This window comes from Mauremys mutica, chromosome 4 (genome assembly GCF_020497125.1).
Source record: "Mauremys mutica isolate MM-2020 ecotype Southern chromosome 4, ASM2049712v1, whole genome shotgun sequence".
In the NCBI taxonomy this organism is placed as follows: domain Eukaryota; kingdom Metazoa; phylum Chordata; order Testudines; family Geoemydidae; genus Mauremys; species Mauremys mutica.
In genome coordinates this window covers 72,038,696-72,056,055 of record NC_059075.1, presented here as the reverse complement: position 1 = coordinate 72,056,055, position 17,360 = coordinate 72,038,696, and the positions used below count along the sequence as shown (strand labels likewise).

General features: G+C 46.6%; 1 protein-coding gene across 10 annotated transcripts in view; it reads left to right on the top strand.

Annotated features, from left to right (window-relative positions):
- The window catches only part of DDB2 (damage specific DNA binding protein 2), a 33,545-nt gene extending 16,406 nt beyond the window's left edge, over nucleotides 1–17,139 (top strand). For 9 of the 10 annotated variants that reach the window (XM_045012900.1, XM_045012899.1, XM_045012898.1 and 6 more), the window contains exons 3-11: nucleotides 2,343–2,473; nucleotides 3,965–4,156; nucleotides 7,070–7,236; nucleotides 8,338–8,437; nucleotides 11,344–11,521; nucleotides 13,679–13,824; nucleotides 14,026–14,190; nucleotides 15,090–15,135; nucleotides 16,210–17,139. In XM_045012900.1, coding sequence (XP_044868835.1) covers nucleotides 2,343–2,473; nucleotides 3,965–4,156; nucleotides 7,070–7,236; nucleotides 8,338–8,437; nucleotides 11,344–11,521; nucleotides 13,679–13,824; nucleotides 14,026–14,190; nucleotides 15,090–15,135; nucleotides 16,210–16,454 — 1,370 coding nt within the window. In that variant the 3' untranslated portion in view covers nucleotides 16,455–17,139. Of the gene's footprint in view, nucleotides 1–2,342; nucleotides 2,474–3,964; nucleotides 4,157–5,076; nucleotides 5,223–7,069; nucleotides 7,237–8,337; nucleotides 8,438–11,343; nucleotides 11,522–13,678; nucleotides 13,825–14,025; nucleotides 14,191–15,089; nucleotides 15,136–16,209 lie in introns of all 10 variants that reach the window. The other variant, XM_045012893.1, reaches the window with a different exon arrangement.
- The last annotated feature ends 221 nt before the right edge of the window (nucleotides 17,140–17,360 follow it).

Here is a 17,360-nt window from a genome sequence, read left to right as displayed (position 1 = left end):
AGAGTTATTTCCTTTCAGTATTTCTGGAAGATGTCCCTTCTAAGGATCCAGAAACTGTTGAAGATGGGTAGTTCTCATAATATCTGTATGGTGGCGCCCTTGAAGATGGCATCTTTACTATATTTCATAAGCCCCAGTTTGTTTGGTGTATGACTAAAGGTTGGAGCAGGCACTAATATGAACTGTGGAAATTGAAGCAAAACATCCTGTTTAGAGGAATTCTGCTTATTATAGAGTTCATGGTTAATGAACAAATCTCCTGTAGCTAATGTTACCACATGACTTTCATTATAACTCCAGGTCTGATTTTTAGAGTTGCTAAACCTCTCCAGTTCCAATGTGCTTCAGTGAGAGTTGTATGTATTCAGTACCTTTGAAAATGAGGCCAATCATGTTTTCACTTATAGCTTACCTAAAAATGTTTTGAGGCTGAGCCTTTCCATTCTGTATCCCAATCTAAAAGGTGAGTTTTAATTTTTACCCAGTTTGGAAAAAATCCCAGTGGGGAAATAATTTTTGATGCATAGATAATTAAAAAATTATCTAAACTTTAAAATCTGAGACTCTACATGCAATTAGTCCCCAAAGAGGAGTAATTGTGTTGACAGAATAATCCAACTTTTTGAACAATATAAACAATTAAATGAGTTTGAAGTTCTGTAATTGCATTATGTAGGCTTGCAATACACTGCAGAGCTGATTAAAGCCATCGGTAGGTATTTTGTATTTCTATAAGGTTGAGTTTAAAATCTGCTGAGCTGCAGAGCAGATGTGCAACCAAATAGTGCTATGGCTGTCTTTGCAGGAGCCCATGTCCCTTCCTGAGCTTTCTGGTCAGGCTCAGCTGGGAGAAAGCACAGTGTTGTTGTGAAGTGGATGGAGCTTCATTAGGTTCTGCCACAGAGCATCCCCGGAAGTGATTTTTCAATCCATAAGAACTTTTTAAAAAATGTTCCTCTCTAACTAACCACAAAGACTGAGCCCCCAAAAAGGCCTCCACTTAGGCCACGCTTCAGACTTAACCCACTTCTGCTATTGCCCTGCTTAAAAAAGCAAAGCTGGAATTTTCTCACAGTGGGAGTACTGTTTTGTGGGATTTCCTTCTTCCCAAACTAAAAAATGTGTGAAGATCAATTTAAAAAAAAATATAAAAATCTATATCTATAGTTCTACTTCCTGACAGGACCCAAGCCTTGAAAAAAGCCTCCCTTCATTTCAAGCAGTGAAAGTCTTTGAGTGTTAAGAATCTGTAAAAATGTGAAGTTAGAATGGAAATGCTCTTACACCCATAACTACAGCAGGTATGATGAGCACCTGCTGTAATCATGCATGAATGTGGGTGGGTGTTAACGTCTTAATTTCCAGGCTTCAGTGTTACATAAAGTAAGGATATTTTTTGTGATATATAATACTTTTTTTGTTTCTCTCCTCCTGTTTTGTATTAATGTGGATCCTTACATGAAAATAAGATTTTTGTTTCTTAAGAGATTCATCTGCTCTTCTGCTTCCCCATCTGATGTCTGGATCCGCTGGGATGTTGCAGTCCGTTGCTGTGGGGATGATTAGGTCACACACGTGGGGTTGATCAGACTCTCTTTTCACATAGATGTCCCTGATGATTAAGCCTGAAGCACTAGCAAAATACAGAAAACATGCTGTGTTGCTCAGCAGAATTCTCCCTGAACAGAAAGGTTTTCAGGCTATTCTATGAGGTGCCAACAGGTCTTTTATCAAAAACAAAACACATAGAGCCATAGGCAGGCTGTGTGAACTACAGCACAAGCGGGTGGAATATTCTTATTCAGGTGCAGGGGAAGTGGTTTGGAATTCACGATTTGGGAATGTTCAGTTGTAACTGTTAAATTTCTCTCACTTATCTGCTGATCCCAGGTCTGATCTCTCCCCCTGCCACTGTGGTTGAGATGCTGATCTCAGGAGTTCCTCTCTCCCTTTATCCCACTCCCCGTGTCTCGTTTTCAGGCTCTGTGTCTCCTTGTCATATCAGGGTTATGTGTATAGCCTCTAGAAACTCAGGTGAGCCATAGCCTGTACAATCACTATAGCCCTCTCCTTTCCTTTGCTCTGGGATGAATCTTTAACAAGGAGAGACATATTGAGAGGAAACCAGGCAGATGGTTTGTCAGGTTATGAGATGCATTGTGCTTTGCAGGAGGCTACTGCCCCTTACACTCATAGGAACTGCTTGAGGTCCTTTCTCTTGTGAGATCACTTCTGGATTCAGCACCAAATACAGCCATCCTCCCCAGTACAGTGTAGTGAATGAGCATGACGTGCATTCACTTGTCTGTGTCAGTAAGTTTCCCTGTTTTGCTGTCTGGCAGGCTGGGCTGAAGGCGGTTCCATGTTCGGAAACACAGGGGTGCTCTTCCATCAGGCGGAGAGGCAGTGCAGCATCATCCACTACATCTACCAGAACATGCTCGGTGGCTCCATGCGAGCACAGCTCAGGCAGGTGAGGGTGTCTGCTTCTCATTCTACTGGACAGCTGAGCTCCCAACAGTGTTTCCTGTAAAAATGACAATGATAGCTTGAACACACATGAGGGAGCTTAAAAGGGCCAGGGGTCCACTCCCATTCCGGGCTCATGGTTTCCATGCCTTTAAAATGACTAAAAATCTTACAGTAATGTACTGATAGTCTGATTCGCCGTCACATTCCCCTAAGTCCATACAAAATGCAACTGCTGAGATCATTTTCCTTGTTCATCAGTGACACATCAGTCCCTGCTTTGAATCCCTTTACTAATTCTCTGCTCCCCTGCATTAAAGGTAAGCTTGTTCTATCAGTTGATGCCCGGCACAATATTGCTTCCACCTACTTATCTGACGTAGTCCTATATCATGTTGACCCCACTTGCTCCACTCTGCTAGTAATGCCAGTCTCAATGTCCATTTGTTAACTTCTCTCACAGTCATCTCTACACCTTTTTCCGTGTTTTCCCAGGGTATGTAATGCCTTCCCTGAACTGGTTTTTGAAGCCATAATTCTCCACTCATTCAATCCTTCCTTAAGGATTAACTTCTCCTGTAATGTTCACAAAGAGTAAATCAACCAGGATAGGTTTATTTTCTAGGTCATTTATGTGTTTTATATTTTTGATTTAAAAATTCATCCAGTCTGTACACTTGCTTTAGCTAAATAACCACATGATTATGTCACTGTCTTGCCTTCCCCACCCAGCCCCATTTCTATTAGCCTTTTGTCTTATTGTGTCATGTTTTGTAAGCACTTTGGAAGAAGGACAGTGTCTTTATGTCTCTGGATGAAGCATAACATTTCTGGGTCCTCAGTAAATACATAACAGGAGGAAATGTGGTTGTTGGAGTCTGTTCCTGTGAGGAAAGCATGTCCAGCTGCCATGTTAGTGTGATGATACCAGTTATCCTCCCCTCTTAGCCAGCCCAGAGGGCTCAGCTCCCCTTACAAAATTAGAGAGTGTTTTCTCCCACTGCTTTGTCACTAGGGGGTTGAGTATTTGTGGCTTAGGTATATTTGTTTGGAGTGGCCTGTCTTCCATGGGGCTTTGTGCTCCCATCCATTGCTCAGCTAAGTCCAGAGAGGAAAGCAGCACCTTGATGTGAACACCCTAATACAGGAGTAACTGTTCACTCTATTAAAAGGATAGTAGCTAAAGGCCCATTCAGATCAGGAAAGAAATGTGCATGACCCCATCACTACCAGTTTGACTTGTGTTTATGGTACAAGATGGGGCAGACAATAACCCTATAGATCTGCCCACTTGACAGTAAACTTCACTGTGAGAGTGAAGAAAGCTGGGCTGAGTTTCTCCCTGATATTCCCGGGGATCAGCCTGGCTTTGCTAACTCCCTGGGAAGTGTGTGTAGAGGGGTGTGCATACAAAGTCTGTAAGCATTTTTGGAGAGATTCGGAGACCTACTTCCAGCTCTGTGGAGATCCCAATCTCTCATTTTCTTTGTAACAGTGTCTCCAGCTTCCCTTTGTGCGTTCTCTTACTTCATACCGCCTCTTCCGAACAGCGAGTCCCTTTGACAGGAGAGTGACATGTCTGGAATGGCATCCAACTCACCCCAGCACTGTGGCTGTGGGGTCCAAAGGCGGAGACATCATCCTGTGGGACTATGAAGTACTGAATAAAACCTGTTTCATAAAAGGGGTAAGTCACTAAGTGTGTGGGTTGGGCAGGAGGATAGGACTGGAACAGCGCGGAGTGCTGCAGCTCATTATTAAGGTTCAGTGTGAGAACTGTGAGGGGCCCAGGACTTGAATAGCAGCAGGTACTATCCTGATCTTACAGGACTGAGATACAGTGGTGGATCTGTGTGTGAGGCCCCAGACTGGCAGTGTGGGGGTTGCAGGTCAGAACTGAGGTTTGTTTGTAGAATTTATGGTGAAGTTTCCTCAGGTTATATGCTTGGGAGGGGAGGATGGGTTGGGGATTAGTGAGACATTTTAGTGGGACAATGAAGAAAAGAGGAAATCTAAAAGAAGTGTGCAGAGAGGGTTTATTTATTCTAGGCTTGAATCTCCCCCTCTTCACCTTCTTGTTCTGTGTCAGATGAGGAAGCATCTTTTTGAGTGGAAGGAAGGAAAATCCCTTCTGGTGAAGTGAAGGAGTGACGTCGAGTGACTCCCTGTGACTTTGAATGGTTTGCATGCCCATCCCATTCCAATCCCAATTCGTATGGGCTCATAGTTTTCACATCGGCACCTGTGGCTCTTTAGCTTAACAAATGAATACAGATTGGAAAGAGGATGATCATCCTCTGAAGACTCCTAGGTCCCATTCCTGGTTGCCTTGTGCTCTTTTTTGTGTAGCATGGTGACTGCCAGCCAGGGATCGCATTGCCTTGGAACTGCAGGAATTGTACTCTTCTCTCCGGTCAGGTCGCCTGCTCAGCCAAGGCATGACTTGTAGAGATGAAGGTTGCCTTGGCCTCTCAAGAGACAAAGGCAACCTTCTTGTGTCAGTGTTGATGTTGGGGACACAGTGGTGAGTACAAATTTGCAGAAGGGACTTTCCTCCTTCCCCATCACTTAGTGATTTTTCTTTTTTGTTCATCCCCTTCATTGTAGATGGGAGCTGGAGGGGCCATCACAGGAATGAAGTTTAACCCTTTTAATCCTAGTCAGCTGTACACATCATCAATTGCTGGCACTACCACCCTGCAGGATTTTACTGGCAATACACTCCGGGTCTTCACCAGCACCGAGGACTGGGAGTAAGAAACACAGCAATTTTGTGGGCTTTTGCCTCCTGCTGGCAGTGGCAGCACAGGGAGGGGGAGCTTTACTTGTTTCTGAAACATGAGAGCTGCGTCTCTGCTCCCCTCCACGTCCACCTCCTCTCAATTCCAGAATCTGTGTCTTCCGAAAGCCTGTCTCTCTTATTTTTCCTATTAAGGGTGTAGGAGGAGGGGAAAGAATACTGACTTTTTGGTTGCCCCAAAGGAGGGACTCTTCTTCCATTTTTACTCCTTCCTGTTAGTTTTGAAGGGCACCAACAGAATTCCTCAATTTTGTGCCTTTACATGGCTCGGTGTCATGGTGACCTTTTAACCTCTGAGCTGTTGGCTGGGCTGTTCTCACTAGCCACAGGGTCTCTGTAGAGCCATCTAAGGAGTTCCTGCAGTACTCCTGCAAGCCCTGTTGGCTTAGAAAGTCAGAGAATAGTCCTAGGAATGAGCCTGTAGCATCAGCATGCCAGTTCCACTTTGCCCTCTGTTTCTTTCCCTGCCTGCCTCCTGCCAGTAGCATGTTTCCCAAGTGTCTACTCCAGCTGCAGTCCTTCCTGGGGAAGAGGGCGAAACCAAACTGGAGAGGTCCATTGGGATAGTTCATTGCAGCCATGCTGGAGATCCAGGTTTAGCATTCAGGTGACTCCCTGGAACAGCAGGGGCCTGGAGGAAAAGACATGCTCTGTCCTTGAGGTGGGAGAGCCTCAATGTTCCTGTAATATTTGCTACTGATCAAGATGAAGACGACTAGGTCTGAAGGGGAGGTCAATCCAGTTTCCATTGGTTAGGTCAGGGTCTATGGAGGGGTCTTGTTTTTTTCAGGGGCTTCTTGAAAGTCAGTATTGAGGATGAGGTCTTGGTACATGGTGACTTTGTGGGAAGCAGGTGAAATGCACTGCCTATCAGAGGGTTTTGTGTCTCCCGGTTAGCCCCATCTCTTTTCGCTCTCTGTTGGTGTGTGAGGATTCCACCTGTTGGCTCAGTAGAAACAGGCTGGGGATGGTTCCTGGGATAGGATTCCTTTGCCTCCCTTGCCATGCAATCAGCAGTGGGGATTTCTCCCTGCACAGCTCTCTTCCTGCCTGCTGGCAGCTTGGGAAAGACCAAACATGACACACTGGAAGTCGCTGCAGGGACTCTATGGAGGAAGACCCTACAGGAAGAATGTGGTGCAGGTTGTGTTTGGGGTTTTGTATGTTTCTGCATGGAATGTTGCTTGTGTTCTTGCCCTTCCAGGCCTGGCGATGGTTCAGGTTGTGGTTACCACAGTCACATCCCGTAGTCTGAGCTAGAGAAAACTGTGCTGCTGGAGGGGACTTTGCTTTGTTTGGGAAGACAGATGGTAGAACCTGCAAGCCCAAAACATTTGTATTCTCAGGCTGTCTCTACACTATCGCGGGATTGACGCTGCTGTGATCAATGCACCGGGGGTTGATTTAGTGGGTCTAGTGAAGACCTGCTAAATCGACAGCAGAGCGTTCTCCGGTCGACTCCAGTACTTCACCGGAAACAAGAAGAGTAAGATAAGTCTACGGGAGAGCATCTCCCGTCGACCCAGCATGGTGTAGACACTGCAGTAAGTTGACCTAAGCTATATCAACTCCAGCTAATTTAAGTCAACTTACTGTGGTAGTGTAGACATAGCCTTAATTTAATAACAGACTAGATAAAATGTGACTCTTTAGTGCCACTCTTGTTGGGAAACAGACTCCATGAACTTGGTGTATCTCAGCTATGGAGTGAGGGGTTCACTTCCAGGTGGTCGGCATTCTGCCATGTCCCTCCCTTCCCCAATAACATTGGTGCCCCTTCCCTTTGTCTGTGTGTTCCAGAAAGGGCCAGGAGACTCCCTTGGAGGCATGAAGTTCAGCCCATTTGAGGCAGTGAAGCTTTATGTGGCATCAGGGGATGGCACCCTTAGTCTGCAGCATCTGGAAGGCAAAGCGGCGCAGGTGATCTCTCGCACCCCAGGCTGTGGCCATGAGTACCATGATGTTTGGTGAGGAGGGGCAGGCAGGGTTGTGCCTCTGCTCCATGCTATTTATACTGTAGTCTCTCTTCTTCTCTTTGATGTCACCTTTCTTTGCTAGGACTAGGACAGACTATTTGCTGGGGCTGTCAGTGAGCTCAGTTTTGTGTGATACAGAGGCAGGCATGTGGTTCTGCTCCAAGGGTTTGGCAAGCTCAGGAAAATTAGACTCCTGCTGTTCCAGTGCATGATGGGTAATATAGTTTTTGGCATCTTTTGGACAGCAGCAGCACTGGGCGTGTACTTTTCCTTTAAAAGGGTGCAGGTGAGGAGAAGAGCAAGGTGCTAGATGGTCAGGCCAGTGTTCTCCTGTCTGACATGAGCTGGGCTAAGCTTATAGGGCAGGTTAAACCAAATAACATTTATGCAGAAACATATGTAATCCTATTGTGATAACTCTGCTACCCCTTTGGAGGTGGGGGGTGGGTTTTCAGGCTTGCCACCCTGACTCCAGGGCTTTGAATTCCAGTGTGAAAATCCCCTGTAGGGCAAAGCTTTGCAAATAAATCCTTGCATGTCAGAGAATTCACCCTTCTCCTCGCTCAGTATAGTCTGGGTTGGGGCACTATGCCACCAAAAGCCTGGGTTTGATTTAGTTCCTGGAGTGGTCTACTGGGGGAGCTTTAGACCTGAAATTTTCCAATCCAGAGTCTGTAGCAACTCCCTGCAGCTTCTTCACCCGTGTGGGGAAAGCTCATTTTAAATCAATTTCCGCACATTGTGTAAAAGTCTCAGGTGTGGTCCTGATCTTTCCCAAGCTGTCTCTGTATGCAGGTGGGAAGTGGCCACTCAGCCTCAGCTATGTCCTACTGCCCCAGCATGTTCCCGCTATCTAAAGCTTACTTGGCAAATAACTCGGAAGTGATGTCACATCAGTCACCAACCCAAAGCTACCTTGGTGGATTCTGCCCCTGGACTGATGGTTGAAGTCCCACTCCACCACATGGGAGACCCAGTTCTGAGTCAGTTGCAGTCCCTCTCTGTAGAGGCAGGGACAGGCTGTACTAAGGGGTTCCCCTCCCAATACCTGTCTGCAGGAATTGGTGCTGATCTATGTATCTTTTCTTCTAGTTTCTGGTACTGCAGTGTTGATGTGTCTGCAAGCCGCCGGACCGTGGTGACAGGTGATAACGTGGGTAATGTGGTCCTGCTCAGCACTAGTGGTGAAGAGGTTTGTATGGCTCCTCTCATCTTTCCTGCCTCGCACTCTCCCCTTTCCAGGGACCTGATAGTTTGTTTGTTCTTTGCCCATGTCTGTCTTGGGAGAGGGTCCCTAGAAAGAGGAGCATGCATCCTGAACCTCAAGGGATATGAGTCCACCCAGTATCTGCCAGATGGTGCTCCCTGCCCCTTCTGCATTGCACTAGAAACTGCCTGTCCTTCCTCCCATGATGGGGAGAGCACACCAGTAATCGCTCAAAGAGTGATTCCAAGTTAAGGACCACATCATGGGATCTGCCTGCATTGAAAGTGTCTGATTACTCAGGAGAGCAGAATTTGTGACAGCCTGAAGGTGTCAATTTCCTCTAGCAATGAACACATTCCAGAAACCTCTTTGGAAAAATGGGAGTTTCATGGGGGTGTGATCTGACAGAACCACTTCCTTCCCAGGGCTAGTCACAAGCTGGATCAAAGTCCTTGGCATTCCCAACTCCAAATCCCAACCTCAGCAAAGGCCAGGAGAAGAACAGAAACTGCACCATTTCCATCCTGCCCAAGGGGGGAGAGTGTTAGCACCAGGACCGGAAACAGAAAAGAGAGCTGCCTAGGAGAGGGTGGGCCTGGAATTTCTTAAAAAGTGGGCCCTATCAAGAGCCACCTTTTTGCTGCTGCTTTATTATAATCAATCCTAAGTCATCACTTGTATTGCCCTCGGGGTAACAGTGCAGGGCAATTCCCACCCCAGGAGCTGTAGGCAGGGGGGCCATGTTAATCACTGGGCCAAGTCACTAGCTGGGGCACTCCAAATAAAGCCCAAATACTCGAGTTTAGATTTTTGCCCTTTCTTCAGGACATGTTATTAATACACAGAAGATGCAAAAATGTTCATAATACAATATTTTCTGTAATGGAGACCTTGCCTACCTTCTGCTATTGGGAGGGACACATCCTTCCTCCCTAGGTAGCCCTTTCCTGGCTACTATGGAGAAACTCACACTTGGGCTTCTCTGACCTCTGGTCTTTTCTGTCTGCTGTCCCTGACCAAGAGGCAGGAAGCCTCATACCTGTCTTCCTGTAGGTCACATGTTTGCTCCTAGTCATGTGCCCTGCAACTACAGCTCTCAGTATTAAAGGCCCCAAGGACTGTAAGAGCTGCCCTGTGTTTATACCCTCAAGGCCGAGTGCCTTGTTACATGCCTAATAAATTCCTTGGGAGTAGATTAATCTCCAACCCCAGTAATGTCCCCACACTGGAAACCTTTCTGTGGTGAAACTGGCAAAGGGACCAGGAGAAGATCTTGGGCCTTAGCAACTGTCTCAAAGAGAGAGGGGTCAGACTAATGGCCCATCTAGCCCAGTATCCTGTCTTCCAACAGTGGCCAATGCCACGTGCTTCAGAGGGAATGAACATAACAGGTCATTATCAAGTGATCCATCCTCTGTCACCTCTTCCCAGCTTCTGGCAAATAGAGCTAAGGACACTTCAGAGCATGGTTTGCATCCCTGACCATCCTGGCTAATAGCCATCAATGGACCTGTCCTCCATGAATGTATCTAGTTATTTTTTGAACCCTGTTATAGTCTTGGCCTTCACAACATCTGCTGGCAAACAGTTCCACAGGTTGACAGTGCATTGTGTGAAGAAATACTTCCTTTTGTTTGTTTTAAATCTGCTGCCTATTAATTTCATTTGGTGACCCCTAGTTCTTGTGTTATGAGATGGAGTAAATAACACTTCCTTATTTACTTTCTCCACACCAGCCATGATTTTATAGACCTCTATCATTTCCCCCCTTAGTCGTCTCTTTTCCAAGCTGAAAAGTCCCAGTGTTATTAATCTCTCCTCATATGGAAGCTGTTCCATACCCCTAATCATTTTTATTGCCCTTTTTTGTACCTTTTCCAATTCCAATATATCTTTTTTGAGATGGGGTGAGCAGATCTGCACACAGTATTCAAGACATGGGCATACCATGGATTTATATAGAGGCAATATATTTTCTGTCTTATTACCTATCCCTTTCTTAATGATTCCCAACAATCTGTTAACTTTTTTGACTGCTGCTACATATTGAATGGATGTTTTTAGAGAACTATCCACAATGATTCCAAGATCTTTCTTGAGTAGTAACAGCTAATTTAGAGCCCATTGTTTTGTATGTATAGTTGGGATTATGTTTTCAATGTGCATTATTTTGCATTTATCAACATTGACTTTCATCTGCCATTTTGTTGCTCAGTCACCCAGTTTTGTGAGATCCCTTTGTAGCTCTTCACAGTTTGCTTTGGATTTAACGATCTTGAATAATTTTGCATCATCTGCTAATTTTGCCACATCATTGTTTACCTCTTTTTCCAGATAATTTATGAATATGGTGAAGAGCACTGGTCCCAGTACAGACCCCTGGGAGATACCACTATTTATCTCTCTCCATTCTGAAAACTGACCATTTATTCCTACCCTTGTTTCCTATCTTTTAACCAGTCACTGATCCATGAGAGGACCCTGCCCTCTTATCCCATGACAGCTTACTTTGTTTAAGAACCTTTAGTGAGGGACCTTGTCTAAGGCTTTCTGAAGTTTGGGGTATGTCAGAAACTGCAAATGCAGCCTCATATAGATGAGTCTGATCTCCCTGCTGTGGGGTTTGCAGTACTGGCTGTAGCCAGACTGCACCTGCACCATGCTTTAGGGTCAAGGCTTGCAGTGCTAACAAGCTCTACTACCTGCCCCAAAACCTTTGGATAAGTGGGGCGGTACAGTATGCAAGTTAAGGAGTAGTCAGAGCTCCACTGTCTAAATCTCTCAGGCTCTCTGTACCAGAGCAGTGCTGGAAAGTTCTTCATGTGGCATGGATTGCACCTGCTTGCTGTGTAGCTGTCGCACACATCTCACCTTGTTTCCCTCCACTGCAGATTTGGAAGCTGAAATTACATAAGAAGAAAGTGACTCATGTGGAGTTTAACTCGCGCTGTGATTGGCTCCTGGCTACAGCTTCTGTGGACCAGACAGTCAAAATCTGGGACCTGAGAAACATCAAAGACAAGTCAAGTTTCCTTCATGTGCTGCCTCATGACAAACCTGTCAATGCTGGTAGGTCAGTAAGGTAGGACTCTCTCTCTGCTCTGTGCCCACCAATCTACCCATCTATTCTGTGTTTCTGTCTGTCCCTTTTGGTCTTTTTTGACCTGTGTCCATCAGGGGGTTTCTGTGCCCCACTTTCCCTCACACAAATGTGTATCAATCCTGTTTCTTTCATATCCTTCAGTGAGTGTCTATTAAAAAATGAAATCATTTTGGAGCAAGCCTGAGTTTGAACAGTTTAAAATTGTTCAGTTTTTAAATTCAAACCCTGAACATAAACTTTATCTGAAAGTCCTGTACGAAAGTGTTGGTGTCACCCTTAACACCTTCTCATTGGCTTCTGGCTAATTCATCCTGAACTATTGCTGATGATAGAGGGATACTTAAAGATTTCAAGGCCAGAAGGGACCATTGTGATCATCTAGTCCAGGGTAGGCAAACTTTTTGGCCCGAGGGCCACATGGGGGTTGTGAAACGGTATGGAGGGCTGGTAGGGAAGGCTGTGCCTCCCCAAACAGCCTGGCCCCCACCCCCTATCCGCCCCCTCCCACTTCCAACCCCGCCTGCTCCTTGTCCCCTGACCGCGCCCTTCTGGGATCACCCCCTATCCAACCCCTCCCCCCTGCTCCTGTCCCCCGACTGCCCCAACCCCTATCCACACGCCTGCCTCCTGACAGGCCCCCTGTGTCTCCCACGCCTATCCAACCCCCCCATTCCCCATCCCCTGACCGCCCCCCCCCGAACCTCCACCCCATCCAACTGCTCCCTGTCCCCTGACTTCCCCCCGGGACCCCTCCCGCCCCTAACCGCATCCTGGGGACCCCACCCCCTATCCAACCACTCCCTGTCCCCTAACTGCCCCCCAGAACTCCCCCTTATCCAACCGCACTGCTCCCTGCCCCCTTACCTTGCCGCTCAGAGCGGCAGGACTGGCTTATTGGAAAGCCTTGGAGGTTGGTGGGCGTAAGCTGCACAACCTGGCAGGAGTGGCAGGCCAGAGTGCTCCCTGCATGGCAGCGTGGCTGTGGGGGAGGGGGGAGAGCAGTGGAGGGGCCGGGGGCTAGCCTCCCTGGCCGGGAGCTCAGGGGCCAGGCAGGATGGTCCCGTGGGCCGGATGTGGCCCACGGGCCATAGTTTGCCCAACCTCTGATCTAGTCTGACCTTGTCTAACACAGGCCATTAGAACTTCCCCAAAATAATTCCTGGAGCAGAGTTTTTTGAAAAAAACATCCAGTTGTGATTTAAAAATTGCCAATGATGGCGAATCTACCATGACCCTTGGTAAATTTGTTCCAATGGTTAATTATCCTCACTGTAAAAAAATGTATGCCTTATTTCCAGTCTGAATTTGTCTAGCTTCCAGCCATTGGATTGGGTTATGCCTTTCTCTGCTAGATTGAAGAGCCCATTATCAAATATTTGTTCCCCGTGTAGGTACTTATAGACTGTAATAAAGTCACGGTTTAATCTTCTCTTTAAGATAAACTGATTGAGGTCCTTGAGTATATCACTACAAGGTATGGTTTCTAATCTTTAAATATTCTCATGGGTCTTCTCTCAATCCACTCTAACATAACTTAAATGTACTGTCGTCCTGTTTAATAAAATGTCTGTTCTCAGTGGCTCAATCCTCTGCAATTCCTGGGGAGCTGCCCTTGAGAGCTTAATGTGAAAACACGGAAGTTTGCTGGGGATAGTGTGTGGAATTTGTTGGGGCAGATACTCCTGATCATTTTGTGCTGAAGTTCCTTTGGTAAAAACAGGGACTAGGAATCAAGATTCCTTTGGTTCTGCTCCCAACATTGGAGGGATGGTGTCTGCTGTGTTCTGTTTCCAGTTCTTTCACTGGCTTACTATGTGACTTTGAGTGAGTTCCTTGCCCATTCACTGACTTTTTTCCCCATCTGTATAATGGGGATGATGATACTTCCCTGGCATCCAGGGATTGTAAACTTCAGTTTAATATTTGTAAAGATCTTTGAGTTCCTTGGAAAAAAGGGGCTAGAGAGGGACAGAGTCTTGTTCCTTGGGGCACGTGGCTCTTTTAAAATAACTATTTAGGAAGTTGTAACGCGCTTACAAATTAGGGGCATGTGTTGTTTACCTCTTCTTTGTCTATGGCCACAGGATTGTGATCTTCTGTATGCTTTATTGCCCTTTTCCCAGCTTATTTCAGCCCAACGGATGGTGCTAAACTCCTGACCACAGACCAGCATAGTGAGATCCGAGTCTATTCCTCTTCAGATTGGACCAAACCACAGCATCTGATCCCACATCCGCATCGGCAGTTCCAGCACCTCACACCTATCAAGGTGAGGTAGGAAAGCGCAGTCTGATATCACAGCAGATGCCAGTAGCAAGTTGGAAAAAGCTTTGGTACAATTTCTTTTCAGTATAGGGCACTGCTGTAGGAAAGCTCACACTCCTGGAGTCACAGCTCTTTCTGATTCATATCAGTCTTTAGCTGTGTTCCTCTGGAGTTGTTTACCACTGTCCATCTGCTTTATGTCTAGGCGACATGGCACCCTCGTTATGACCTCATTGTGGCTGGTCGCTACCCAGACCCTAAGTTCCCAGGATACACAGTGGATGAACTGCGAACTGTTGATATATTTGATGGAAACACTGGGAAGATGGTGTGCCAGCTCCACGACCCGAATGCATCTGGCATTATCTCGGTGAGCTTGGGCGCTGGAGTTGAAAGGGCCCCTGTGCCCTTAACTGTAGCCAAGACCTGAGTATCAGGGAGATCACACAATAGGAACAAGACCCAAAATCTCCTAACACAGGCTCACACTCATACTGGAGGAGGCATCCTGGCAGGGTGCTGTGCAGGGAACAGTCTGTATACTGGCCATGGGAAAGAGTGCCTCAGAGAGGTTGGCTGTGACAACTAATATGTGTGAACAGCTTCTTGGGGGGGGGAAGTCTCCTGAGAGTGAATCCAGGGTTGGGCATGTGAGGGAGTCACCTGGGTTGCTGCTTCTCCATCTGTTAGTTGGTCCTTTCCTGGCCATGTGCATAGGAGTCGCTGTGAAATACAATCACGCCCCAGGGAGGAAGTAACTTATGTTAGCATGATGCCAGCTCTCACGTCACGTCCCACCCACCAGCAGCTTCTGAGCAGAAAGTGACATCCCAGGTACAGTAGCACACTGAGCTCCCACAGGGCTGACTCCCCTACAGGATCAGACTGAGGAGAAGCTGAGCAGAGCAGGAAGACTGGACCTGATTCTCCTCATTTTTATAGCAGTGTTACACTGCTTACTCCATTGATTTCAGTGGAGTTACCCCTGATTTACACCAACATGAGAAGAGGATCCAGCCTGCTCACTCCCAACATGCAGCAGAGAGGGGTTGTAAAGCCATGCTGGCCAGCCCCCTGACACCTGCAGCTCTTAGCAGTGGGGGTGTAGGGTCATGCCAGCCAAGGGCAGCTGATCTTCGCAGAACAGTTCCATGTTCAGTTGTGGGCCTTTTTGTAGTGTACTTTAGGGAATGTTCTAGTTCCCAAATTGTCTGATGGTGTTACATAAGCATTGAAGCTGATAGTTTGTCAATATGTTTACATTTGCAGCTCAATAAGTTTAACCCTATGGGAGATACACTGGCTTCTGGTATGGGTAAGTAGGCTTCTGGCTCTCTGTGCTTATTTTTATTATTGGGGCAGCTGGACAGCATGGGTTCTGGTCTCAGAAAAGGGTAGACTGGCTTCTCCAGACAGACATATGCTGAAAGTGATGTACTCATGAGTTCTAAACCTAGTTCTGTCATTGATACTCCCTGAGACTGAGTTTTCTTCTCTGTAAAATAAGTTAATACCCTATCCTCTTACCTCCAAACTCTAGTGTCCCCAGGATTAATCCATGGTTTGTAAAGCATTTTGAAAACATCCACTAAAATGTGCAGCGTGGCAATTAACTTCAAGGGAAAGCAGCCTCCCTTGGAGAGGGTGCTGCTGCCATCTATCTGCTGTATGGCAATGCTGCAAGAAGCGAGATGAAAGAAGTCCCTGCCCTTTGCCCTCTACTGCTGGTCTCACTGGCCTTTGCCTGACTTCTTTTGGGTTATTGCACATGTACATGCTTTATATCCAAAGAGGCCCTGCCGTTCTTGGGCCCCCTAGGATCTGGGGAAGCTGGCCATATTGAGGTCTGATTTGATCTGATTGCAGAATCTTTGGTAGAACTTTTCTTTCCACGGAAATTGTGGGGCAAGAGAATTAATTGATCATGCCCCTTAATTGCCAGTTATTGCTCAAAAAGTTTCCATGACCATATGGCTAAAAGGTACATGATTCCTACAAAAGGACTATGTGGAGGCAATGTCAGGAAGAAATGGTTTACACCAGGGATTCTCAAACTGGGGGTCAGGACCCCTGAGGGGGTCGGGAGGTTATTACATGGGGTGTTGCAAGCTGTCAGCCTCCATCCCAAGCCCCATTTTGCATCCAGCATTTATAATGGTGTTAAATATGTGTGTTTTTAATTTATAAGGGGGTCACACTCAGAGGCTTGCTATGTGAAAGGGGTCAGTCTACTGGTTTACACAATCCTTAGTGACGGGACATGGCTAGAAAAATACTTTCTTTTTTGAGCAGTAGCTGAATGTTGTATTTAATTGGTATAGACAGTGATTCCCCCATTAGAAACTATGTCTGCTGCAGAATTTCTGAGTGTTGAATTTTTTCCCCATAGGCTTTAACATCCTGATCTGGAGCTGGGAAGAGATGGTGACCAAGAAACAGGAGCATCTCTTGAAAGCTATGACAGAGCAGGGAATGGGAAGCAGGAGCTTGTCCAGGCATGGGCTGCAGAAGCAGTCAAACCCAAGGGCAAGCAAACTCAAAACGAAGCTGCTTGCTCTGGAACTGGAGGGGACTAAAACAAAGGGCAAAGATCCTAAATCACAGGGCAGGAAGCGGAAGGATCTGGAGGATTGAGCAGATACCTCCAGACTGTCTAGATCATGCTAGACAAAGCCAGCTCTGGCACAGTGGGCAACATCTACCCTGAGGGGAACCCAGCCTTCTGCTTTGTCCTTCCTTGCTGGGTAGGAAGTTGCTGCTTGTACTCTCTGCTTTCCCCTCTAGAGGGTAGTGTCATTGCTCAGCTCCTCCTCCTGTGTGGGTGACACATTTTATCAAGCACTATGGGAGCCTGAATGTCAGCATGGCCTGTGCTGGCATCCATTTGATGGAACCACAAAAAGCAGCATTATGCTTGTGTGTGATTCTTGTTCTTTGACCTCATATTCCTGACACAGATAATTAATGTGGGAGCAGCTAGGGCTGAGCTGGGCCTCTGCTGATGCTGTAGTTTATATCTTCAGAGCGTTAGTCTCTCTCATGCAGTGCACTAGCCAGCCATGTTTTCAGTCTTGTACCCCAAAATGTGGGGATAGGTGTTCCCAAAGTGGAACCTGAGGTCTTCCCCACCCCCCTTCTCATATAGCTATATCTCAGGGCTGCTGTTAACCTACAAGTTTTTATGTTTGAAAGTTAGCTTGTTTACAATGCTGCCTGGGGCATAGGTGGAGTATCTGCCCTCCCCAAGGCTTCTGGCTCGGGCTAGGGCTCAGGCCCCACGGGAAGGCTTTGTTAATTTCATGGTGTTTATAATATTCAAGTGTTAATAAAGTTTTGTACAAAACAGGCTTGCTTCATTGGGAGAGTTGCCACCTCAGGGGGTTTGATGAATGGCCTGTTGTTCTGAGGGGCTCTTAAGCCCACCCCAGCAGGAGTTGACGGCTAGTAGACTGCTGGGGGGCATATGTGCTAATGTTGCTCCTACAAAAGGCTCTTGTGAAATTAGATGAATCCACTTACAAACTGAAGTATCTGCTTTTT